This window comes from Neltuma alba, unplaced genomic scaffold (genome assembly GCF_004799145.2).
Source record: "Neltuma alba isolate B1F8T4 unplaced genomic scaffold, ASM479914v2 tig00004562_pilon, whole genome shotgun sequence".
NCBI lineage: Eukaryota > Viridiplantae > Streptophyta > Magnoliopsida > Fabales > Fabaceae > Neltuma > Neltuma alba.
In genome coordinates this window covers 23,894-49,834 of record NW_021633768.1, presented here as the reverse complement: position 1 = coordinate 49,834, position 25,941 = coordinate 23,894, and the positions used below count along the sequence as shown (strand labels likewise).

The 25,941-nt window shown below is 36.2% G+C and overlaps 4 protein-coding genes across 4 annotated transcripts; 1 reads left to right on the top strand and 3 right to left on the bottom strand.

Annotated features, from left to right (window-relative positions):
• Positions 1–855: 855 nt before the first annotated feature.
• Positions 856–2,325, top strand: LOC114745244 (UDP-glycosyltransferase 91A1-like). The gene is given in 2 exon segments (XM_028933393.1): positions 856–1,921; positions 1,924–2,325. Coding segments are annotated over 2 exon segments (1,404 nt in total). The 3' UTR covers positions 2,262–2,325.
• Positions 2,326–2,916: 591 nt separating this feature from the next.
• On the bottom strand, positions 2,917–5,922 carry LOC114745241 (probable 1-deoxy-D-xylulose-5-phosphate synthase 2, chloroplastic). Its single transcript, XM_028933390.1, has 9 exons — positions 5,692–5,922; positions 5,442–5,603; positions 5,176–5,340; positions 4,948–5,098; positions 4,586–4,857; positions 3,909–4,490; positions 3,542–3,823; positions 3,174–3,458; positions 2,917–3,066 (listed from the first exon to the last, which is right to left on the bottom strand). The coding sequence occupies exons 1-9, from the start codon at positions 5,920–5,922 to the stop codon at positions 2,917–2,919; spliced, it is 2,280 nt and encodes a 759-aa protein (XP_028789223.1).
• A 7,709-nt stretch (positions 5,923–13,631) lies between these two features.
• On the bottom strand, positions 13,632–20,145 carry LOC114745238 (probable glycosyltransferase At5g03795). The gene is made up of 6 exons (XM_028933387.1): positions 19,880–20,145; positions 19,464–19,784; positions 17,966–18,252; positions 15,350–15,582; positions 14,305–14,462; positions 13,632–14,023 (listed from the first exon to the last, which is right to left on the bottom strand). Exons 1-6 carry the CDS (start codon positions 20,024–20,026, stop codon positions 13,922–13,924), a joined length of 1,248 nt encoding a protein of 415 aa, XP_028789220.1. The 5' UTR covers positions 20,027–20,145; the 3' UTR covers positions 13,632–13,921.
• Positions 20,146–21,444: 1,299 nt separating this feature from the next.
• On the bottom strand, positions 21,445–25,563 carry LOC114745245 (uncharacterized tRNA/rRNA methyltransferase slr1673-like). The gene is made up of 4 exons (XM_028933394.1): positions 25,189–25,563; positions 23,413–23,710; positions 22,824–22,874; positions 21,445–21,953 (listed from the first exon to the last, which is right to left on the bottom strand). Exons 1-4 carry the CDS (start codon positions 25,503–25,505, stop codon positions 21,561–21,563), a joined length of 1,059 nt encoding a protein of 352 aa, XP_028789227.1. The 5' UTR covers positions 25,506–25,563; the 3' UTR covers positions 21,445–21,560.
• Positions 25,564–25,941: the final 378 nt, after the last annotated feature.

The window sequence follows — 25,941 nt, the reverse complement described above, 5'->3', positions numbered from 1 at the left end:
GAGTGCAAAGAAATGGATGCCCATTCTTAATAATATAACACACGAGAATATTCTTATCCAACATTATTTATTCACAAAAGATTATCTTCTTTTTTTTTTTTCAATAAGGATACCCACCGCAAATTTATCATGTCGCTTTCCTCTCAAAAACGAATTGGCGCCACTAGACCCAAAGGTTTGGCAAGTGACAAAAGATGATTGTTTTGGTTTCATGTCCATATATTACCTTTTCAGTATGTTTGACCTTTCAATTTTACTCTTTTTACCGATTTAAATGAGTAGAATAAAAATTTTCGTATTAAAGAAAATATATTTTTAAAGATGATGCATCTAATAAGAATGAATTAATTTTTTAGATAATGCCAATAATTTAACTATCTCTTATTAACTTTGGTAAAATAGTTTAAAATAAGTTCTACACACACACACACACTCACTCCTGCCACTTTTAATGTGTCGGAAGCAAGAAAAGTCTCCTTAAATCTTATTAATTCTACTTTAAAATTTAATAATTTTTTAAATTTATTTTTGTTTAATATATATTATAAGAAAATAATAAATAAAAGACAAAATAATATAATTATATTAAAAAATTAATAATATGAATTATAATAGAATAAAAAAATTATCTCACAACACCCGGGGTCCAGTAAGTACATCAAGGCCCATTCTTAATAACAAAACACACGCAATTCCGTCCCCGTAAGTGGTCCACCACTTGGATCCTATATTACTTGCTGCAAAAAATGATTGATTATTCTATTTCATGTCCATATATTGAGGCTGAGGGGAGCCATTTAACTGGCGCCGTCAACCTAAACAGCATCTTCACCATTTCTAACTGCTCTCTTCGCCATGTCCAGCGATCACGAGAAGCTTCACATAGTACTGTTCCCATGGCTGGCCTTCGGCCACCTCACTCCCAACCTTGACCTTGCTAAGCTCATAGCTCAAAAGGGTCACTTCGTCACCTTCATATCCACCCCAAGAAACATCCTTCGTCTTCCCAAACTGTCCCCAGATTTGTCCGCTAATATCAATTTTCTCGAACTTCCACTTCCTCCAGTCGACAATCTCCCAGAAGACGCAGAAGCCACCACTGATGTCCCCTACAACGTGGTTCAATACCTTAAATTAGCCTGCGACGCTTTGCAACAACCGTTGACTCGCTTCCTTGAATCATCCACACCCGATTGGATATTCTACGATTTCGTTCCTTACTGGGTTGGATCCATCGCTTCCAAGATCGGCATCAAAAGCGCGTACTTCAGTATATTTAATGCAGCGTGCCTTGGTTTCCTCGGACCAGCTCCGGCTTTGATGGGTCAAGACTTGATCCGGACGAAGCCCGAAGACTACATCGTCAAGCCCTCCTGGGTTCCATTTCCTTCCACCGTGGCATGGCGTTACTTTGAGATCATGAAAATCTCAGATGGTATCACCGACAACGACTCCGGCGTTTCAGATATGTATCGGTTCGGTGCAAGTGTTGCAAACTGCGATATCGTGGTCATTCGGAGCTGTTCGGAATTTGAACCCGAGTGGCTTCAACTACTTGAAGAAATCCACCGGAAACCGATTTTCCCTCTCGGTCAACTTCCCAACACCAACCAGAAAAGCGAGGCCGACGACGACAACGAAATGTGGCGGCGGATCAAAGGCTGGTTGGACGCAAAACAAAAAGGTACGGTGGTGTACGTGGCATTCGGGAGTGAGGCGAAACCGAGTCAAGAAGAGGTGAATGAGATAGCACTTGGGCTAGAGAAGTCGGAGCTGCCATTTTTCTGGGTTCTGAGAATCCGGAGGGGACCCACTGACCCGGAGGTTTTGACGTTACCAGAAGGGTTCGAAGAGCGAACGAAAGATCGCGGGCTGGTTTGCACCGGTTGGGCTCCACAGCTGAAGATCTTGAGTCATGATTCGGTGGGGGGTTCTTGACTCATTCGGGTTGGACGTCGGTTGTGGAGGCTGTTCAGGAGGAGAAACCGCTTGTGCTTTTAACGTTCTTAGCAGATCAAGGGTTAAATGCGAGGCTTCTGGAGGAGAAGAAAATGGCATATTCGATTCCAAGGGACGAGCGCGACGGCTCGTTCACCAGTGAATCGTTGGCTAACTCGTTGAGGCTTGTAATACTGGAGCCCGAGGGAAGGGCCTATCGAGAAAAAATAAAAGAGATGAAGGACTTGTTTGTAAACAAAGAAAGGCAGGATCAGTACCTACATACTTTATTAGATTATCTCAAAGCTCACAGGAACCGATGAGGGGGACTGCTTCTTGTTAGAGAATAATGCTGAAGATTTTTACTGTACTGTGCATGATAATTTGCTTCATGGATTCAATATTGTTGAAAATTAAATTAATCAAGATTGTGATTGCTTTTCATATCATCTTAATTTACAAATTCTTCTGGCAGTTTATTTATAGCTATGGAGTCAATCAATTTATAATCTAACATGTACAAGGATTTAGCTCATTTTTTAAGACGTTGCGTACCTAATTTATATTCTTTCGGTCTTACAAGTACTAGCTTTTATTAGATAACTGATAAGTATAAATGGATATTATCCGTAATTATCAATATATGTACGTAAAATTGTTTATTGGATGAATATATTACGTTGCGATATTAATAGAAGCAGATCAAATCACAAATCGAATGCTATTAATGATAACCAAATTCGTTAAACATTGTTGTTTATGCTAACCAAACAGGGCAACTTTATTATTATTTTTCATGAAACTAATAATTGCATCGGTTCAAATGATGCACAAAAGAGGCAAAACACTTGCATTAAAAAAAAAAACAAAAATAAGAGGCAAAACACTCCGTCATTGCTCTGTTATTTATTTTAGGTGCATCAATGGCGGACCCACTTAAACTTCCTTGATCAGCCATTGATACGTTATTTGTGCCTTTTACTTGAACACTAGGGGAGCTTCTTTAGGCCCCTGCAGAAGAGACAAGACAGTTGCAGCAATGTGTTTTGATGAAAGACCAGCTTCCTCAATCTGGTCTTGGGGCGATCCATGATCGATATATCTGTCAGGAAGCACCATAGCTCTCCACTATACAACCAAGTTTAAAAACAGAAATATTAAACCAGACAGAAATCTTGGTGACATAATTAAGGAAGTCAAAGTAATACGGGGAAGAACTATATACTATAATTTACCTTGAGGGGTCCATCTAGAAAGCCGGCCAAGCTCAGGTATCGGGAAACATGAGACCCAAAGCCTCCTATAGAACCCTCTTCCACTGTGAGCAGAATTTCATGCTCCTTCACTAATTGCTTAATCAGATCAGTATCAAGAGGCTTGCAAAACCTCGCATCAACAACTGTGACAGATACACCTTGTGTTTCCAGCAGTTTTGCAGCTTGCAGACATTGCTGGACCATTGCACCGTATCCAAGAATTGCAACTCTGGTTCCTTCTATCAGTATTCTTCCCTTCCCGATCTGCGTAACCCCAAAGGAAAAAACAAACAAAAGGTTATAATTTGATCGCTTATAATGATCTGTGAGTTACAAATGTGCTTAACCTCAAGTGGGGTTCCTTTGTTATTGGGAGGCAAAACAGCTCCAACACCATTTCCTCTTGGAAATCTAAAACAGCTTGGCCGGTCATCAATGGCCGCCGCAGTTGCAACCATGTGCATCAGTTCAGCTTCATCAGAAGGAGCCATTACCACCATATTGGGAAGGCAAGCCATGTAAGTGATATCAAAAGCTCCACAATGAGTCGGTCCATCTGCACCAACCAATCCGGCTCGGTCCATAGCAAACCGGACAGGTAGTTTCTGAAGATCCACATCATGGACCACCTACACAGTAATAATGATCAGCCATGGCTCTGTGAGAATACTATATGACCACTGAACTGAAGAAGTTCGATAGTTTTTGGCTCACCTGATCGTATCCTCGTTGAAGGAATGTTGAATAAATGGCACAGAATGGTTTGAGACCCTCAGTGGCTAACCCAGCAGCGAATGTGACTGCGTGTTGTTCAGCAATGCCAACATCAAAGCAGCGATCTGGGAATTTTTTCTGAAAATAATTTAAACCAGTTCCACCACCCATTGCCGCGTGAATAGCCACTATCTTGTCATCTTCGTCGGCTTCTTTGATCAAAGATTCAGCGAAGTACTGGGTAAAGGAAAGTGTAGGAGATTTTGGTTTGAACTGTTCGCCTGTTTTCGGATCAAACTTAACAACACCATGCATTTTATCAGCCGCTGCTTCTGCTGGGGCATATCCCTTCCCTTTCTCTGTGATAACATGTACCAGAACAGGACCTGGTGTCGGCGTGGCTTTCACTTTCTGCAAAACGTCGACCAGATCATCCAGTTTATGGCCGTTCAAGGGCCCGACATAGTACACCCCTAGCTCCTCAAAAAAAGTTGACCCATTAGCGTTGACCATCCCTCTTGCACACTCATCCACTTTCGCTGCAACTTCATGTGTTTGCCCTCCTATTTTCTTTGTGATGCTCTGTGCCAGACGAAGTCACTGTCAAATCTCGCACACTATCGAAATTTTAACGTAACGGTGCAAAGTTGGCTTACATTTGACATCCTAGGACTTACTTTTGCAGCTTCTCTGAGTTTGCGGAATTTCTTGCTGGCTTGGATCTTGCTTAAAGCACCACTGAGTGCTCCAACTGGTTTTGCAGGGCCGTCAAGGGTGGCAGTTGGTAAAGAGACTTGCTTGTTGTCATTAAGAATGATGATGAAGTTGATATCGAGGAACCCAGCATTGTTCAGGGCTTCATAAGCTTGTCCAGCAGTCATAGCCCCATCCCCAATCACTGAAATGACGTTATTCTTCCTTCCCTTAAGATCCCTCCCAACAGCCATCCCTGCCATATATATAGCCAAAAACAGATCATTGAGAATTCCTCTTACTGTGCGAAAACAGTTTGTTATAATAAGATTTAAGAATGTCTCACCAAGACCAGCAGATATGCTTGTCGAACTATGTCCTGCCCCGAAAGCGTCATGAGCACTTTCGTCCCTCTTGGGGAATCCAGCCAACCCAGAAGTTTTCCTTAAGGTATTCATCTTGTTCCTCCGACCTGTGAGGATTTTGTGTGGGTACGCCTGCAAATAGTTCACTGCTTCTCTTAGAAACGAACACCAGAACAATATAACCAAGAGGGAAGAAGAAATGGAGAAACCTGGTGCCCAACGTCCCATATGATTTTATCATCAGGGGTGTTAAAAACATGATGCAGGGCCACTGCGAGCTCTACTACACCTAGGCTTGCGCTAAGATGCCCTCCAGTTTCTGAAACAGAGTGTACGATATCTGCCCTCAACTCAGCTGCGAGTTGCTTCAGATCCTGTCATATATATGTGGAAAAAAAAAAAAATCAAGTCTTGTCCGGTTATAGATAATAGATGAGAGATTATCAGTATTCAGTGATTTAGGCAAATGGTTTACCTCTGTGGACAGATTCTTCATATGAACAGGGTAGTTGATAGTGTCCAGCAATGGCGTTGCCGGTTTCTGCTGTGAGAAATGAATCTTCCACCCATCATCCTCTTTCTTTATAATCGTCCTGTCTTCCTCGTCAGAGCTATTCGCAGAAGACCTCACAAAGAACTGGCACGTTTGCAGTTAATAATAATAACAGCCACTGTTAAATGAAGAAGCTTCATCAATAATAGTGATGCCCAGTTAGCCAGCTAACCTGCTTTCTGCCACCATGAATTGGAGCCGGAGGACTTTTACGGCTCAGAGGGATCGACTGGCTTGAGTTGACGAAGGAGCCGCAAAAAGCCATGGTGGTTGGGGGAGAGGGAAGGGGCAGAGCTTGCAATGGGGCTATGCACAGAGAATTCTGTACTGTTTCATTGGACGCAGAATCCGCGGTTCCTCTGTATTTAAAGGCGAGAGGGACCTCAGAAGATGGCAAGTCCATAACTCCTTGTACATGCCCCAAATTAAATGCTCCTTCAGTAATTAATATAGTAACTAATTGTTGAGTTGATTTTGATTCTAAATACAAAACCTATTTCTTATATTTATCAATTTTTTCTAAATTACCCATATAGATACTCTTTCAACTATGATCAAGTAAAAGAGAGAGGGAGGATATTAAGGAAGATAACACATGTTATATTTTTTATAATTAACTAACTTACCTAACTTTTTTAATCTAATCAAATTAGTTAAATAAGCCTTATATTAAAGACAGAAGGAGTACAAAGAATGGAGAGTTAATGTTTTCTAAATTAAATACAAAGAGTAGAGGGTTAATGTTTTCTTTTTGTGTTTTGTTTTTATAAATGAAAGAAAATGAGAAGATTTTGAAAATTTTTAATTGATGGAAATAAACTAAACTAATACAAATATATCTATACATTTTTATCATGAATTGAAATTCATCTAATAAATTTTTTTAATTATGATAAAAATAAAAAATATTATTAAGAAATGATGTTTGCTTGACATCAAACACGTGATAATTTTTAAATATAGAACTTCAATTCGGATTGAGATTATAATTATATGATACTTTAGCATGTAACGTTAGTAATGAATAACAAAACTTTGAACATTAATAAGAAACAAGATATTTCTCATTAAATATAAAATTTTAAAGACAGCTCCAATTGAACTTGAAATTATAATTAACATATTAATCAAGTTTACAATGTTATTAGTAAGAATTACAAATATTAATAAGCAAGGAGAATTTTTAAATGATGATATCAAAAAGCAAATTAAGAAAAAGGAATATATAATTTTGGAGATAAAATTTTGCAATGAATTTAATAATATTATGGATTAATAATAAAATTTTCTGATATTATTTTACTACTCTTCTTTTTCCTAGCAAAAAAGAAAAAAACAAAAGAAACCACTAATCTTCTTTCTTACTTATTTAGGTTGCTCTGTTTCTAACTGTAATAACTACTACTAGGTTCGCTGTACCTTAGAAACTGAGGCATATTCAATTAACCGCTCTGTATATTTAATGCTTTAGATATCATAATTAGAACATGCATTGTTAGATATTTATGACAGGTCATTAATTTTTTTTTTATTACTTACTCAAGCATTGCACTTAATATGAGAAACAAGCTACATTAATTGTCTTAATTAGTTGTTATAAATTTAACATCTTAAATGTGAATATTGGCATTAATTTGTTACTGTGTTGCTTTTGTTTTTTTGTTTTTTTGGGTTCATCGTAACTCTTGATGGAGATTAATCACATTAACTGAGGTGCACTTACTCTTTATAATAAAATATAAAAAGAACTATTTAATGCCATTTCATAATTCATATTTATTATCCTAATTTCTGCATAAAAGTATTTGTTACAAAAATAGATTCAAAGTATACAATAAAAGAGTTCAATGCAGGTGCATGCATGCAAAATTATAACTATCCACTTAATATTATGAAGAGGTGATGCCAAACAGAAAAATTGAATAAATATAATTAGAAAAATAAAAATAGAATAAATAGAATAATTGTACTTCCCAGCAAATATAGCATTCCCAAGATGTTGACTTCCCGAAAAATTCAAAAACTTTAACCAAACCACCCTTGTTATACTTTTTGCGGGTTAAAATATAATTATAATTTCTTTTTATAAATAGAGTCGAAGGTAGTTTTTTTTAAAAAAATATAAAAATCAGAATTTAAGAATCTTTTTAAATTATGCTTCATGACAATGCTGCCATTATTATGCTTCATCCAGTCCATAATATAAGAAACTAACTAACTTTTTTTACATACCAAAAAATAAAAATTTAGTCATTAAATTCATCATAAAATAATAAAAATTTTCTATTTTACTTCTAAAAAATGATAAAACTATTTTTAACGCTACACTTTTATTATCTCTTGTCTCTCTTCTCTCTTTCTTATATTTAATAAGAGACCGAAAGTAAAAAAAATCACATTAGTTATCTTAACAATGTATTATATTTTGGATCATAATTTTTTTAACCAACATCTTATACTACTTCTTGTCTTAATTATAGGATCTTATTTGTAGTATGAATAAGAGAATAATCAGAATGCCTATTCTTATGTTCAACGACCCATTTTAAAAACTCTGTGGCATGTATTAAAGTAAATTCTGAAACTGGGCCAACAAAATCTTCAGTAATTAATAGCGTCATGCTAATGAAACTACAAGGGGGATATTGTCAAAAGATTTTTTGATGAGGTCATCTAGTGGGAATTTCCCATATATTAGACTGAATTTTAAAAAGATATCATAAGATTCATTTCTTGTCAATGATGTGATTTACTTTAAATAGTTAAGTATTGTATTTTATTACAAAAATTCAAAAAAAAATCCTAGAAACTTAGAAATGAGAAATCGATTAAAATTTCAATAATTCCAAAATTAATTCCAAATCATTCATTCTATCGAAATGAAATTTTGAAATTTTGTATTTTTATAATATTGCCCTATCACTTAAAATACCCCCCCTTCATCTTTTTAAATGCAGCCCCATCTTTCTTGCTAGGGGCTAGCTACTCGAGCTCCAATACTAACGAAAACCCTCCCAATTAGGTGACTTATCACCAAAACTATAGCCAACCTGCTAGTAGCTGGTTGTCGGAGCCCCAACATCAGAAATTGTGATTTGTTTAGGCAATGCTAGTTTATGAAGCGTAGCAAATAGCTAATAAAATGTTATAAATAACTTGAACCATTTAATTATAAAATTCGCTGAAATGTACTGTCATAAACTATTTACAATACTTAATTAATAAATGACAACATGTTTTTTCAAATTTCCCAGTTGGATGTTTCAAGATATTTGCAATACTTTATCACTTAGTTAGCTATTTACTACAGTAAATGAGCCAATTTTTCCTTCAGGAATTTAAGTTACTGCCGTTGAAGCTCTGACAACTAGTTATCGCTAAGGTCCTTGATGTTGGAGCTCCAACTGCCAGCAACGGTGATGAGGTAGCATTAAGAAAAAGTGAGGCATCTTTAACTAAAATTGTTTGGCACGGAGAAAAATTAGAAGAACTCAACCCTTCTAGAGGCTTGCCACGAGGAGATCCTATTTCTTTCTATCTTTTTGTGCTAGGCACGAAAAAACTCACACACTTGGTACTAGACTCCTAGATAGAGTGTTGGAGAAAAAATGGAGAAGGATGAAAGCAGGTCAAAGTGACCCTATAATTTCTCATATGATATTTGCGAATGATCTGGTTTTATTTGCTGAACTTTGGGCGCAGGTGCTATGTGGAAAATATGGACGACAATGTGAACTGATGACAGAGGATTTACTACATGTGATGCGTGATTGCAATCTTACTAGACTGATATGGAAAAGAAGATTCTTCTACCACGCAGAATGGCAATGGTGGCTTGAATCCCACCTCAGGGGATTCGATCGAACAAAGGAATACATGCTGCATTAAGTCGAGATTCAAGAAGGCGAAGGACCACCTGGAACACACCCCCGGCCGAAGTCCAGCAACCACTACTGCGGGGATTGGTGTTTTGCGGAAAATTCTAGTTAAAAAGACAATGTCTGTTTTTATTCTTTTTAAATAAAATGACAATTTTATTTAAAGTAATAAAAAATTTACACAGCTATGTAGAAGGCCCTCCAATTTAAGCCGGAAGGCCCATGAGGGGAACATAAACATAATTATTACAAAGTGCAGACACTTAAAACAACAACAGGAATCAGTTTAAACAGAGTAGATTATATTTAAAACTATTGGAAAAAGTTAGAATTATAAAATTAATCAAACTTTGCCATACAGGTTTTTATTTTTCCTGTGCAGTTATGGAAGTGTATCAGGGGTCTGCATACATATTCCTCCAAAGATAAAGCACTTCTAATGATGGAGGTAATCTTTGTCCAATTTGTAATAACGAAGCTGGTCTGAAACCATAGAACACCTGATTTTGCACTACTAACTAGTGTTATCATGATAGACACGAGCCAAGTACTACTTGAGGCTTGTATCACTACGACAGAAGAATATCTGACTGTCTTTCTCAGATATGCACGGCTGAATCCTACAGCTTCGTCTTGATAGATTTTTATAGAATATTTTAGGAAAAACAACATCTATTCGTTACGAATAACTAATTTAACTAATTTTTTTAATTTACTCAAATTAGTCAGTAACATGATACAGCAAAAAGAGAGGCTCGCCACTAGCCGACTTATAGTTTCCTGCCCACGACGAGTCAACAACAGGGATATTTTTGGCAATGATTTTTTTGGACCATAAGATTTTATATATATCTCACACACTACTAGTGTTTGGTGATCATAACCGAGCTAAGTGCAATTATTGATTCTTCTATCAGCTAGGAAATGGCCTCCTATATATTGGAAATAAGATTTCTGAGAGACAAATCGGCCTCCAGCAACGTGGTGCGTCGTCTGATTAATGGTGAGAGCGAAAGACTTGAGAGTTGAGAGGCACAGTCCAGAGGGGGCTGCCTAATCCAAAACTAGAGACACATTAATGAACTACTCTACTCCCACAATATGACTATCATTTATAAAGTATTTTCAACATGTTTTAATGGGAAAAAAATCTTAAATTTTATCAAGACAACATCTATTCGTTACGAATAACTAATTTAACTAATTTTTTTAATTTACTCAAATTAGTCAATAACATGATACAGTAAAAAAAGAGGCTCGCCACTGGCCGACTTATAGGTTCATGCCCACGGCGACTTGGGCGAGCGACTTCTTGTTGGTTTCGCTGTCTTGCAATTAACTTTGATAATTCTGATAAGAGTAATAATACTTGCATTAAGAAATGGTGTGTGGAGATTTTTCGGAGCAGAGGAGTATTGATGATCCCAAAGTTATATATGAATACTACTCTCATACATTTTAATTAAACTATATTATTTTAATTATAATCAATTGATTAAGTTCAACCACATCCACAGATATACCACTAATCCTTAAAATACTGTTTTAACAGATTTAACAACGGTCTAGTTTTCAGTATATTAATTATCACATAAGGAAAAAGATAACAAAAAAGGAAAAATATGAATAATAATGCAGGTGGATTAATTACCTCAGTCTTGCCTCCTCCTATATTATACTGGCCAACCCATCTCTTATCCACAATTGCCTTTGTATTCCTTCTTCAATTTTGCCTCTTCTCCTTCCTTGTTTCTCACTTTGTATCTTCCTCTTCAACGAACACTAATCTCTCTCTCTCTAATCTTTCAAATCTCTCTCAGAAGCAAAGATGGAAGATTGAAAAGGTTTCAAAAGTTGAGGGGACATGAAATATCCCGGCTGTCCTGGGAATTATATTTATTTACAGTAGCAGGAGTTAAGAGGACGGAACTGTCTTTATTAATTGTTTAACATATTAAGATTAAAGGTTTAAGCTGGTGCTTGACTCATGGTTTATTTTATAGCTTTTTTTTAATACACTCCGATTTTATAATTTCTCGGGTTAAAATTTAAGCGACTAAGTAAAGAAAATTATAATATTTATATGGATGTTTACCAGTTCAACTTCCTGTGCTGTGGGTAATCTATTTGTTTTCTAAAACATAATTCCACCAGTGTGAAACAATGCTTTGGAAAACAATTAATTAATTATTATTATTAGACAAAAAATTAAAGTCACGTCCGATTACCGTTTGTTGTAGTTGCATTTCCTGATCGAAGGAGGTGCACTGTATAAATCACAATTATTCTTTTTCTCTTCCACATATCTGACTGAGAATTATCATACCAAGAAAAGAAACTTATTCACCAGTTGAATTTTCTGTTGGGTCAGCCAAGAATTTCCCATTATATTTTTGAACTTCGAAGAGCATTTACTTATAACCTGTATATATAATCGAGTTCATTATTTTGTGGGATTTTCAATTATTAACGCTTTGAACACAACACCATAAACGGGTTTTTACAAGTATATAAAGCAGCCACCAAACGCGAAATTAAGTTGCTGTGCAATTCGATTACGTGAAGAGAGAATTATAATAAGTAATTGTTTCAGTCAAGATTGATTTTTGTAGGTTTTATTACATGAAGAATTCTTGGGGTCAAGGGTCAGCCAAAGCCGAAGCCTTCGATAATTATGTTTTGAAGAATATTTATCACAGCGAGTCAAATACCAAAAAAAAAAAAAAAAAATCATAACCGGGACACACGAAAAAAAAAAAATCGAAGCCTACCACTGTTTCAGTATCTTACTAATAGATGTTACTACATCGATCTTTAGTATAAGAGCTAATTTGACCTTTAATTTAATTCTAAATATAAGATCTTAATATATTTTGCCTTTCGTATTTATATATTTTTTTCAAAGTAGTCCACGTAGTAGTTACACATGTTACAGGTTTCATCAAATGGTATTTTTAGCTAATACACATGATTAGTCAGGATATTTTAGGAAAGACAACACCAATTTAAAATTTTTTTAATCTCTCTAACTCAATCAATTAGGTCTTATATTGAGGATTGAAAAGAGTATAAATCTTATAATAGAAAGAATATAATTATTACTGTTTTAACATATGATTTTAAGCTTAAATTTGTGTGAGCACAAAATGTATTTCAGAGAGTTATTTCGAGCTGAACGTTCTTCGAATTACTATTAGTGTTGTTACCAAAAGAATCCACAACTTGTTATCTCCTTCACAATAAGTCCATATTTTTTTTAATTGCTACATGGTATCAAATATATCATCAAGTCATGTAAATTCTGAGATTCATGATGTATATTTTTTTTAACATTCATATAATTTGAACTTACATGAGTCCTTTTTCATCCACCTCAATTATAATTGGTTATTCTATAATTTTCTCATTATTATACATCTAATCAATCATGCCATGGCAACAAATTTACAGTATGTGGGTCTATCATTTTTATTTGAAAACATCAAAGCAAGAGAATCGTTTGCAATTCAAATGTAATTGTGTGTACATAGCGCGCCTAAGTGTAGGCAATCATGCATCGAGTTAGTGCCCATATTTTTACTATAATGATATTGGTGAAACTTAGTAAATAAAATATATTTTGTTCGTCCAAAAATTCTGATTTTAAATATTGCGTTAATACTATTTTTAATTCATGAAATTTGAAATTTAATCCCACATCGTTAAAAATAATCATGATTAATGTCAATATTCTAATAGTCCGGTGAGAGGCAAAATTGTTATGATTTCAAACTTTAGAAGCAATCCAAAAACTTTTGAGTACCCAAACGCTCATAAATAAAAATTTTTTAAACAAATTTACATTTTAACTTTTTTTGTGTGTGTGGATAGATCCCTCTCTTTCTGTAACTCCTATCGAAGCTGAAAAAGACGACATACGTTTTATTACATAAAATAAATAAATACCTCGAGGCTTTAGCTATGATTAAGAGTATTGAAATTCAAACTTTGTTTACTTGTTCGACTTCGTGCTCCACAGCTACCCCCAACGGATCCATTTACTTTTAATCGTTAAGCTCCCCATCAAAATCTAACCTTTGGTCCCCAGACAAGGTATTATTAGATTCAATTTCAAATGCTCATCATTCTAGGGAAATTAAGGCAAGGGATCTTCTTAACATTATTTTCAGATACAGTAAACGTGGTCAACTCAATACAGAATTAATTGTCTTCTTTGGTCACAATACAGAATTAATTAGTTGAACTATAACCACCGTTAATAATTCCACAGACACAGACTAACAACAGAAACTCTTGAAAGCAAAACGTTTTCACAACAAAACTGACTTTTACAGCAGACTCGAAGAGGAAAATAAAGAAAAATATACATAAATTATAGGCCTGAAAGGGGAGCAATCCTAAAATAGTAAGAACAAATGAATCAAAATCTCCCCACTGGTAAAACGTTAAGCAACATACAGTTTTATGTACAACGTTTCCGAGTGTTAAAACTGTTAAGTATACAGAATGAATGAATTTACGGTATCAATATTTGATAGTATGGTGGCGCAACCAAAGGTCATACATTACCATATGGAATGCGTCATAGCTTATGGGAGGCGTGTTCCACTGGAAATGTCTCTGAACCTGAAAGCAAACGTCACCCAGCTCCGTTAATTCCATACATGAAAGAAAATGATTCGATAGGCAACAAAAATCATAGTATTAACTATCAATGTTAAAGATAAAGGTTTTCAGGCGCATTCTCTTGATTTCCACTCTCGTTCTGAATTATATTAATTTAAGCAAGAATAAGGATATGCAGCGAAATAGAAATCTCGAGACTTGAATTTCTTCCTTTGGCGAAAAAAGACCATGATTATTGATTAATATATAAGTTCTCAATACAGTGGTATGTAAATTCTCACCTTTACGACATTCTTATGAAGTGCAACAAAATCTTCATAGGATATGTTTTTCAGGATTTGCTTAAGATGATAAACATCACTCTCCTTGAGTACGACGGAGAATTTACTCCAATCAAGAATATCATTAAAAGGCAGGTCGTAGTAATTTGACAATATCACTGCAAAAATCAATTCAACATGAGATCAATTACAAGGTATCCTCAGACATCAAATCACATTATAAAAGGCAAAGGCAATACTTGTGCGTGCGTGCGTGTGTATATTCTCTTCAACCTTCTAAGTCATGTCAATCATGCTAACACAGCTGCTTCAGCAGTCATCACAAAAAAGGGCTGAAGTGTATATCTAACATGTTTTGGCACTAATTATACGATTAGACATAAACGATAGAACTAGAATTCAGCATTGTCATCATGCACATAGCAGGGTAAGAAAATGCAAGCTTCCTGGCAATAACTAAGGTGATTGAAGCTGAGAAGTTGAGTGGAAGGCCCTAGAACTGAGCCCTAGACGATTCAGTGGTGCACCTCAATCCCCCCAATCTTCCACAGAACAGCTAGTAATGTCATCCAATTATGAGATCTTCTTTTTCATATTAAATAATGTATAGATTATTTAGTTCTGAAATGACTAGTTTTCAGATGCTCTCTCGTTTCACACGTCAACATATGATTCCTGTCCTGGGAGCTAGTAAATACACTTCAGTCTAGATATAAATAGGGTTTGCTAATGTTTCTTAGCATACAACATATCATTTCAATATGTGTATTTAAATATAAGTGCAAGCAGTTCACAATACCTAACAGCAATTTTTGATGCAAAATATCATTTCAATATGTGTATTTAAATATAAGGGCAACCGGTCCACAATATCTAACAGCAATTTTTTATAAGAAGAAGGATGCAAGGTAAGCCTTCCCCGTCTCATCCATAAATATCAGTGATCAGTTTATACTAATTCGCACTGTCAGAAAGTCGTATGGTTTTAGTACTTCATATGCAACTGTAAGATAAAATAAACACAATCAGAAGGGAAAAGGCCTACCAGGAATGCATCCATAATGAATAGAGTCAGTTATCCGAGCACTATTGACCTGTGAACCTCCAGGGCAAATGCAAAACTTGTTCTTGTAAAATCTTTTCTGGTATACCAGAGGCCCAACAGCCCTGCTAATCCTATTGTTTGAAATATCAAGCTCTGTGTCATTTTCCCATACACGTGCAAGGATAACTCTAATTTTGGAGTTTCGATGACCAGCCCAGAAGCCAAGATTTGTCCTGCAATATTCACAAATATAAAAATAAAATTTGAAATAGAATTATACATTTGGAAGAATTATCCGCCATCCTAAAGAACAATAGGATTAGCATCCTGCCTAAAAATTATAGGTCACTTTACATGTATTGAGAAATTAGAAAATTGATGACTGATTCTCTCCTGTTTTGAAAATCTCATTTCATGCCACTGACTAAAATGTGCTGAAGATAGAAGCACAGGCAGAGAAGCGTCATGATCAAGAAAAGCTGAAAGGCAGATCCTTCACAATATTAGGACCAAGAATCAAATTTTAGGATTTTAAATGGAGGAAAACAAAAATCCTCTGACCATTCAAGAATTTAAATTGAGATTAGATAGAGTAGATAAAAGTGGCTGTTGCCAAGAGGTAATCAGCTTTCGATAACCTGAGAACAAGCTCTTCAGGAGTCATTTCACCTAGCTTTGTCAATATATTAGCTACTTGATCAACAGCAGGTGGCATAATTCACCTGAATAATCCCATTAACCACCTTCTTCCAGATAAATTAAAGTCCTAACTCAATGTGTTTAGTTTTAGTGTCTATGACCAGGTTAGCAGCTAAATCAACTGTCTTGGACTTATCACAACAATTGCATGGTACTCAAACTACTGAAATGTCCAACTCTTTGAGAAGAGAATAAATGGGCCAAGATGAGTTGCATAAAGTATATGAGGCGTGTGTGAGTGAGAAAGTAGGCTACGGGTGGGGATTATATATAAAGAGGTAACGGGTTCAAGAAATAAGTCAGTGAATGTGCGGGAGAGCCTAGCACTCTCAAAATGCTAGGAACCGGTGTGCTTGTGTATTTCCTGTCATTTTCTCTTATTTTCTATGTAGATATATGGTTAGACTTACACTCAGTTAGATTTTTGCAAATGTTAATATGATTTGGAGGTTTGAGTTCCATCAGTTTAATGTTAGAGTAGTGCAATCCATGGGAGTTTCTAATGAGAAGCCTAAAAGAAGAATTGCAGAGTGAAGACTGAGATGAAGCTGGAAAAGGGCCACGTAGCTAAGACAAACAATAAAAGCAATGAAAAAAGCTATATAAAAAAGAAAGAGGAAGAAATGGCTAAAGTAGAGGCGCAAATTGAGGAAGAAAATGTTGGAAACGATATGAAAGCGAAAGAGGAGATAAAAGGTGAAACAAGAAAACAGTGAGGCCAATATCAGATGAGATCTCAACAGACATAACGACAGAAGAGGATGCTGAGGAAGAGCTGCAGCATCTGGAGATTGAAGACCCAGAAGAGAAATTCAAAAAAGTTAACGTAACCAGAATTAGTATTCCTGCCATTTGAGAGGGCCAACTGAAGGAGATGACAAAGTTGGGAACCACTGAATTTCTAGAACCTATGAAGTTATTTCAGATTGATAGTTGAGGAAAGTCAGCATCCCTCACAGTTACATTGCCAAGCAAATTCCCAGACTCATTTAACATTTAATAATGAACAAGTCAAGAAAAGGGGTTTGGTGGGCAGCCGTGATAAGAGAATTAGGGTAAAACAGAAAACACAAACACTGGTTCCTAGCAATTCAAGAGCACTAGGCTCTCCTACAAATTCACTCATCGATTTCTTGAGTCTTCCTTCTGACCCACTATTATAGATGAATGCTGTACGAAAGAAGGAAGAAGAGAGAAATAGCAGGAGAGAAGAGATATTCAAGAGAAACAGAGGAAGAGTTTAGAAACACAGAGAGAGATAGAGAGTAATGCAACCTGTCATTAAGGGTCATCAACTTTACAATTGTCTTGTGTCTAGTATGTATAGGTTCATATAACTCATGGTCTCTAACGACTTAGCATACTTATTTGATGCACTACCCCTTGTATACTCCATACATCTAGCCTACTCCCTCTCTCGCATACACTTCATATACTTTGTGACTTAGCTTGGCCCAATTCACAGGCCCATTATATAGGCATTGATTTCTAGACTAAGTTCAGCGAATCTAGACTAAACTAGTGCACCAACTATCATACAACTATTGGCTTGGGCTTAACCCAATACCTCTCATTTCACTTTATACATTATATCAACATGTGTTCAAAAAAAGAAATGAGTAGATATTGTTAAACCAGATTGAAAGAAAAATGAGTCACTGACATACAACTGTGGATTTAGAAACTTGACAAACATGGTCCGGAAACCAAGTTGAAGTCATGGGCATCTATAAGTTGTGTAAATAATTACGTCATGCCATCCTCAAAGAATAACAAGAATGAGAACAAGATTAACAAATGATAGCAGGAGCAAAAGTCATCTGTACAAGGAAGTAATGATGCCCTAAATTGAATATATGTTCTCAAATTAGGAACTAACATCAGTGAGAATGAAAATATATACACTAAAAATTTTACCTATTTTCTATATCATTGCCTCCAGCTGGAAGAGCAAACGGCTGCAGTACTTGAGGAAGAGCAACATCTTTGTGTGGAATAAATCCAACATCATAGCTAGGGGAGCATACAGCTCGTATGGAATTCTTTACAAGGAGTGGAAGTCCTTCTGTTGCCCTTACACCAACATCATGACAGGTGACAAAAAAGTGATCTGCACCCAAGGTTCTGTTCCAATAAGGATATTTGGCTATTAAGCCCTCCACGTAATTTTGCACAATTATGGTCATGTTCTCATAAGATGTGCCCTGCATGATACACAAGAACAAACCCCATGAACAAGGAGGCAATTCTCCATCCAGACTTGAAGTACATTGTATGTATTTTTTGTTATGCACTTTCGCGTTTCCTTACTTAGCAAAGAAACCATAGCCGTTTGTTAAGAATGTATATGAACAATTCATCAACTTCCCATCATATGACATAATAATTAAGAAAACAAAGCCCAGGAAGGATGCATGAAATAAAGTATGCAATTGCAAGGAAGTATACCCAGGAAATGAGACAATATCCATAAAGGACTAAGGGCCCAAGAAAAAATTTAAATATGATTAGCACAAACCACATCTAAGTTATATAATAAGAGATTGTATGCACACAGGGAAAAGATTTATAGCAAGTACTAGAAGAATTAGTAATTTTATTGATATTCTATGACAATTTAATCATGGATTTTTAAGAACATAGCTAGTATCCTTCAAGGGAGGTAAGAAAAGAAAAGGAATATCTTATTTATTTATTTTTTTTTGGGGGGGGGGGATTGTAATTGAATGCATGATGGATTCACATATTTCACACACCTCCCCATCTTTATGCCAAACCATTCACATCTCAAACTACATGATTTTCTTCATAATACAGACTTGTTTGGTATTCCTAAATAAGAATCACTAATAAGGAACATCAGAAAGTAAAGTCTACTGTTTCATTAGATGGGGTCCTGCCTGTCCCTTTTTTCTTTTTTGGGCGTCAAAAGCTATATAGTCATAGTCATATCTATAAAAATTCATATCCAAGTTATAGTCGCATCTAAAATACATTTGTCATTATCAACCCTTTTCTGCATTACATCCAACTGAATGCTACTATCTTCTCGCATCTCAACAGAAAAACTCGACGGCAGACATTTTCTAACCTAAAAACTGAAGGCTCGGAGCATGGAGTAAAACAAAGAACAATCATGCAAATGCAAATGAATTGGTTAGTATCAACCATTTTCGCAGTTAACCTCACTGAAGGCTCACTACTTCCATATCAGATCTCTAAGGCAAAAGCCAAAGGTAGATATTTCCTAAACTCCAAAGGGCATGCCTAGAGCATATCTCACCTGGGATGCAGCAAAGAATCACAATTTGGCAATTGCAGTGCTAAAAGTTCTAATATACAAGCAGAAGAACTCCATATATACACAGAACCACCATAGCCAGAATCATGAAATCTCATAACAGACAACTCATACCTTGCCTCGCATCTTGTGGCATGAGATCGGAATGAAAAAGAGATGGGCCTGATCTGGATCATCAGTACGGAATCGACTCTCTCTTATATTCTGAAAAAAGTATCCTTCGCTCGAATACTTGCCAGTAAGCTTCCTGGGCGTCTGGTAAAACGTGTTGGGATCCCCGTCGGGATATATATACACCTTGAATTTCTTCTCCATTTCCGCGTAATTTAACTTGAACACATGCGGCGAGTGATATATGTCAGAAAATTCCTCGTCCTTCTCCTCCTCCGTAACCGCATTTTTCACTTCAGCATCGATCAGTTTAGCGACGGAAACCTCCGAAATAGAACAAAAGGAAAAGAAAGAAAATCAAGAAACGACTTTGACATCGAAGAATGAAACAGAAAGGAGGAAAGCGAGGGAAAGGATACCTGAGGTGCGGGAGCGGAGTATTTGATGGCGAGATAGGTAAAAGAGAGTAATGTTAAAATTGCGAGGAAAAGGAGTGAGCCGCGGATAGAAAAGAGACTCGAAGGTGAGGATTGCTGTTGAGTTTGCTTGCCGAACGTCATCAACATGGGATGTGGATAAAGAATATCGCTGAGATTGTGGTGGTGAAGCGAAGCTGCTGTATCTCAGATGGAGTGAGAAAGTAGAAAAGAGCAGATGGGTACCGGTAGCCTCTTTAATTGTTCCGATCTCACTTCTGACATTGCCGCGTTCGCGCAACTTTATTTTAAGCATTCTGTTAGTGTTTTGATTTCCTATTTTGTTGTTGGTTGTTTTTGCGAGTCATCTACAGTCTCTAGCTCTCTTTTTCCTTTTCCTCTTCGAGCTCTCCAAAATGCTAACATTATTATTAGTCATTAAAAAAATACTATTTCTTCTCCTAATTACAAGGCTTTATTTATACTAATTCTGATTATAAAACTTTATTTGTATTCTACAGACAAGATTTTATAATTAGAACCAAAGATACTATAGATATTTTTCCTTGATGAATTAATTGAGTCCAGTATGGCTTATAAATGAAGACTTTTGATTTTTTACCACACCAGCGGAAAAGCAAGTGTTAGACTTTTATAATAAACAATTTTAACTTCAAGAGTAGTAGCTATGAGATTTGTCTACTGACAAAATAATACTCCTCCAATCATATATATAAACTTCAAATAATCAAATTATATTTAACAAACCAACAGCTAAAATTAGTTAAAAATAATAAATAAGTTAACGATATTTTTTTCTCTCAAATTTACCCTTATTTATTTATTAAGAGGCTAAATGAAAGAAGTAATAAATGAAAAAGAATAAAAAAGAATATATAGTAGTAATATTAATAAAAGAGGGTGAGTACTAAACATGATCAATTAAGGACAAAAAAAAAAATTCAGACAAACTCAAAAATAAAATTTATATTTTGAATCACAATTCTCTCCAAAAGTAAAGCTTACATGGAGTATGACTATTGATTAAAAGAAAGTACATAATTTTTGCCATAAAACAACTTTATAGTGAACTGAAGAGTTAAGGTGAAGAGGTACACATGAAATATTTCCCCATGCGTATTTGGCATTAAAGAATTTACTCAGGTACAGAAGTACCCATGGATCTTCTAAAACAGCAAAACTTTCATCTTCATGTGCTCTAGTTTAGAAGATTCATATATGCTTCTACACCTAGGTAAATGCGCATTAGGATACATTTCACGGATGCTTTTGCACCTTACCCCAAAACTAATTCCCATCAACTCATGTGGCACTTGAAAAAAGAGAGTAATGGGATCTAAAATCCCCTCTTGAAATACAAGGAGGAAAAATAAACAAAATTGAGACCCATTGCGTCAGAAATATTATCCACCATTTCATCTCAATCTCTTTTCAACTTCAAGTTGCTATGCCTGCCCAGATCTTGATAAGACTCAAATCCAAACTACACATATGAACTTCTGTTTAGTGAAAAAAATGGTCAAGCGGCAAGATGGATTTTACTTTGCTGTAAAAAATTTCCTCTATAGGATCAGAGCAAGAATGAAAATGGACCTTTACATGCTATCGCAAGACGAAATCAAATCATGAACCAAAAAGTGACACACTATAATATGGAACATGATCATCTACACTTTGGCTGCAGCATATACATGAAAATCCCACCAGCAACTGAAACATTGAGAGACTCAAATTCTCCGGCCATTGGAATGCTGACAAGCTCACATGCTTCCATGGACTTCTCTGAAAGCCCACTTCCTTCACTACCCAAAACCAAGCACAGAGGCTTATCCGATACAGAATCGCAGAAGCCTGGAGACATCCGACTAACCGGTTTGGCTACCCCTTCATCCTCTGGATGGCCACCTAACAACTTCATTCGGAATTGCCCTATAAGAGACTCCAGATGAATCCAACTGCCAGAAACTATGGGTAGCTGAAAGGCAGCACCTCGGCTAGCTTTAAGAGCTTTATCATTGAATGGATCACAGCAACCAGGAAGAAGAAAAACGCCGTCCTGTTGAACAATAGCCATGCAAGTCAAGTCCTCTAAGACGTATTAAAAATTATGTAAACTCTGTTGGGTCCAGATGATGCAAGAAAACAATTTTGTTTGACGTATGTTATGAAACAGGAGTTCTTCTAATATATTGTACGTGCACAAGAGAAAGAAGTCTCACGGTGAACTAAAATGAGAATTGGGTGGCACTAGAATTCCTTAGACTGTTAATGCCAAATCACCGATTTTATGATAAAGAAAAATGAGAGTAACATTCTATAACTTGATGCAGAATAGAAAAATTGTCTTATTGTTTATTAGAAGTTTCAAATATTCGAGTCAGTTACAACACTGGTTTCTATGCAATAAGTTTGTCAATTGACTAAATAAGTCGTGGAGAAGTAATTTGGCCAGTGAAGTTAAAGGTAGTCAAAAATTCAAACTAGCAAAAATGGAATATTTTTATGGTCCTTTTGGGGAAATAAATGAAAAATTTTATCTTCTGAATTTTCCTGGTTTGCTTCCAAGGAGGCGAATTTTTGTTAATCTTAACCCACTCTGCTTCTATTACATTTTCCTTTTTCCTTCCACACAAAACCATTAAATTTCAGGGCTGCAGGCATCACATGTTTTTTGTAAAATGTAAGCATGGAAGCAAGTCAATAAAAAATTAAAGCCAGCAGATTCTTCACTAACAAAAAGAAATGATGCAACTTAATCAAGTCTATCAAAAACAAGTTCCTATACACTTTAGCTGGCAATCATAAGAATCAGAGACCATTCAAATAAGCATTAAAAAATTACAATTACAAGTTTAATTAAATAAAAAAAAAGGACCTGGGTGGATGGAAGAGGAGAATGATTTGAGGTTTACAATGCAGTCCTTACCCAGCCAAAGGCCACAGCTGATCTGAGTAATGTACCAAGGTTACCAGGATCCTGCAGGGAACAACTCTCTTAGTCATGCACATTTCTTAAAGTTGCAACATCGTTATACTATAGTGGTTGCAAATAAAAAGGTAACAGATGAAACAGCCCAAAATTAGTCCAGCTCAAGCCCCTTCTGGCAACTAGAGTAAATCATATTTTATTCAACTTCTTCATCACCTCATCCGAACTATAACAAGGATAACATAACTACCCCTTTTGCCAAGGAAATTTCAACTACGGAAATAGGAACTTTCATTTCAGCTCTTCAGCAAAACTACGCAAGAATATGCACTAGACTACAAATTGAATGGTATAGAATAACTCGGTATTCTAAGTTGGTCTCATGCAGCTTCCTTAATACTGACTCTAAAAGGCACCTCCACTAACCGCCAACCCAAAAAGTAGCTTTCTAGAAGAAGCACTTATAATAACCAAAAGAAGGGGTGACAACACTAACAGAAGCATAATGAGCTGCATGCTCCCAAAATCAGAAAGAACCAAACACACCATGATCCAATGGTTAAATTAAGCAGGGCATAATTGTCACCTGAATCCTTTCAAGGACTAAAATCCGATGAGGAGATGGAAACCACCTCCGACAATCTGCTGTGTCTTGATTGTCATCTAAACTGAAGAAACTGGTAGGGATATTCATCAGGGCCATGGCATCAAGACTATCAGTTGACTGCAGCCGTGCAAGTTTTTTCATCACTGTAGAACTCACACGCACAACTGAAGTAGGGGATTTATCTAGCCCTGCTGGAATCTCAGTTTTATCAGGCAGAATCAAACAATCCATCTTAATATTGTTATCTTGCGATGACTCTTGAAACCTGTATATTTCTCTGCAAATGACAATTTTATCTTCATCAACAGCCTTCTCATAGATTCAATCCCTGAAATATTTTTATCCATAACATCATATGTGATGGACAGATTTTTGCAATGTGACAGACATTTGTGCTAGGGTAGCCAAACAAATAATGTCAGGATATTGTTTGGTTATATTTGACAAATTAAATTTTCCTCCCAACTTAAGGGTTGCATTGAGTTTGTACACTAGTCACTGTCACTCTTAGCAACGGATATAGATAGATATTTTCTTTGTCTCCGATGACTTTTTGAAGTGCAATTTCCTATATGCTGTTATCATGCCTTCCCTTTGAGAAAGTCAAACGGGCCGACAAATCACAAAGTGGAAGTACATGTTTGAAATGTTATAGAATTGTATTTAAGGCATCCATATTATTGTCTACATAAAAATCAATGAAGGCTCAAGTCTGAAATAAACATCTTCTTGATTTACAGCTATTTAAGATACTTATGACACCAGGTTTGTAACTTTGCTGCCAAAGTTCTGTAATTCCAGCAACCCGTATCTCGGAAAAAAGTGTTTCGACTCTACCATGAGAAGGATTTAGTGATAACAGGGGGGGAAAACTTGAATTGAGAACCAATGCAAGAAGTTCTTTCCAAGAGCCTAATATATATACACACTCTGTGCAAAAGAACAAAGCTGAAAACAACTCTTACACAAGGAAATAATGTTCAATTGAAAGTCCAAGCAGCCTATGAGAATAATTAAATACCACAATGCTTCATACTCATTGAAGATTAGGACTAAGAGTATACTCCATTCAATCCTAAATATAAGTCATACCTCATCGAAACTAAGAAAAGTCAGCTGTCTTATTAAAATAGTCTTAAAATTGAAGTAGATTGTCATATCTAAGTCTAATTAACATTTAACACCGTCTATTTAGAAAAGCATGTATAAATAACCTACATCGGAAATCCACAAGAAGGGTGTTTTTCTAGAAAGGAACATTAAATACCCATGAACTCATGCAAGGTACCTATGTATAGGACCAATAATTTCTCCTATAAAGGATCGGTATAAACTACTTAAGCTAACAAGACAATGCAATTCATTACATAGTATGCTCCAAAAGTCAGACACGCTAGGTTCATAACGGATACCCATTGCCCGGGAGGGCGGGGGGAAGAAATCTGAGGCCGGAAACTTGAAGGTTATGAATCTCAAAATAGAATTTCTAAGGATGAGGAAAAATAATTACTGTCTTGTCAGCGGAAAAAGTTTCAAAAGCGCTAAACATAAGGTTTCCGACAGATTACACCGTCACCAGAAAGTCCAGTAAAATTTAACGGCCCAGTAAAAGAATCGACTTCTAGCATAGAAGTCTTGGCAAGTATCCAATTTTCAACAATAAGAAGCAAAGAAACAACGAGCAAACAGGATAACAGCAGGTTGGCCGACGCGAGTAAGCACTTGGAAATAGACTGCATAAGCAAAACGACAAACCTGATAGGTGTAGAACCCACGACAAGAACCGAACCATGATAACGACGATAAGAAGAGTCGTTGCGGAGCTTGAGACAGTGCTTCACAAAAGGGTTTTTAGCACTGGTAATAAATTTCGATTTTGCATCAGAAATTGCGTGAAGAATGTCATCTTCAGAACCAAAATTGTCATTATAAGCGACGTCGTTGTAATCGGAACTTCCTTCTTTGCGCGTCTGCGGTGGAGCAACTGAAAAGCTCGAGTGAAAAGATGGTTTTCTGAACGCTTGAGGTTGAGGGCAGAAAATGGAAGCCCCCTGAAGATAACTGCATTGCATCTTCGCCCTTCCCTTCCCTACGCTATGATTATGGAACGGCCTGCGGCAAGGCCTCAGTCAGAAGGCTTGCTGTCTCAACTTCAGACAATTAAAGTGACATTTTCCTTTATTTAACAAAAAATGTATGGAAACATCTGGTGACTTCTGCTTATGTAGTGTGAGAGAACGTTATTGGCTACTAATACTTACGAGTACAGAAACGAATAGTTATAATTAAAGAAACCACAGGGATACATCTGGAAAAAACCACACCAAGCTAATTAAATTGTATAGAATACACATCTCGATTAGGGGTGGAAACAGGCCAGGCGGCCTGTCAGGGGCCTATGGCCTGGCCTGCATTTGGCCTGGTCTGGCCTGGCCTGTTTCCCAAAAATGACAGGCTCAGGCCTGTTTGAAGGCCTGTTTAGTTAAACAGGCCAGGCTTAGGCTTTTT

Bases quoted from the DNA above. Each gene is read 5' to 3' on its own strand.
- LOC114745241 (XM_028933390.1), bottom strand. From the start codon at position 5,922: ATGGACTTGCCATCTTCTGAGGTCCCTCTCGCCTTTAAATACAGAGGA. The intron at 5,604-5,691 runs GTTAGCTGGCTA...CAAACGTGCCAG, and splicing joins TTCATGGTGGCAGAAAGCAG to TTCTTTGTGAGGTCTTCTGC. The intron at 3,067-3,173 runs GTAAATTATAGT...TTGGTTGTATAG, and splicing joins TTCTAGATGGACCCCTCAAG to TGGAGAGCTATGGTGCTTCC.
- LOC114745238 (XM_028933387.1), bottom strand. From the start codon at position 20,026: ATGTTGATGACGTTCGGCAAGCAAACTCAACAGCAATCCTCACCTTCG. The intron at 19,785-19,879 runs GTATCCTTTCCC...TCTATTTCGGAG, and splicing joins ACTCCGCTCCCGCACCTCAG to GTTTCCGTCGCTAAACTGAT. The intron at 18,253-19,463 runs GTATGAGTTGTC...TGTATCATGCAG, and splicing joins GCCACAAGATGCGAGGCAAG to GGCACATCTTATGAGAACAT.
- LOC114745245 (XM_028933394.1), bottom strand. From the start codon at position 25,505: ATGCAATGCAGTTATCTTCAGGGGGCTTCCATTTTCTGCCCTCAACCT. The intron at 23,711-25,188 runs GTTTGTCGTTTT...TGTCATTTGCAG, and splicing joins GTGGGTTCTACACCTATCAG to AGAAATATACAGGTTTCAAG. The intron at 21,954-22,823 runs GTAAGGACTGCA...ATTGTTCAACAG, and splicing joins CAGCTGTGGCCTTTGGCTGG to GACGGCGTTTTTCTTCTTCC.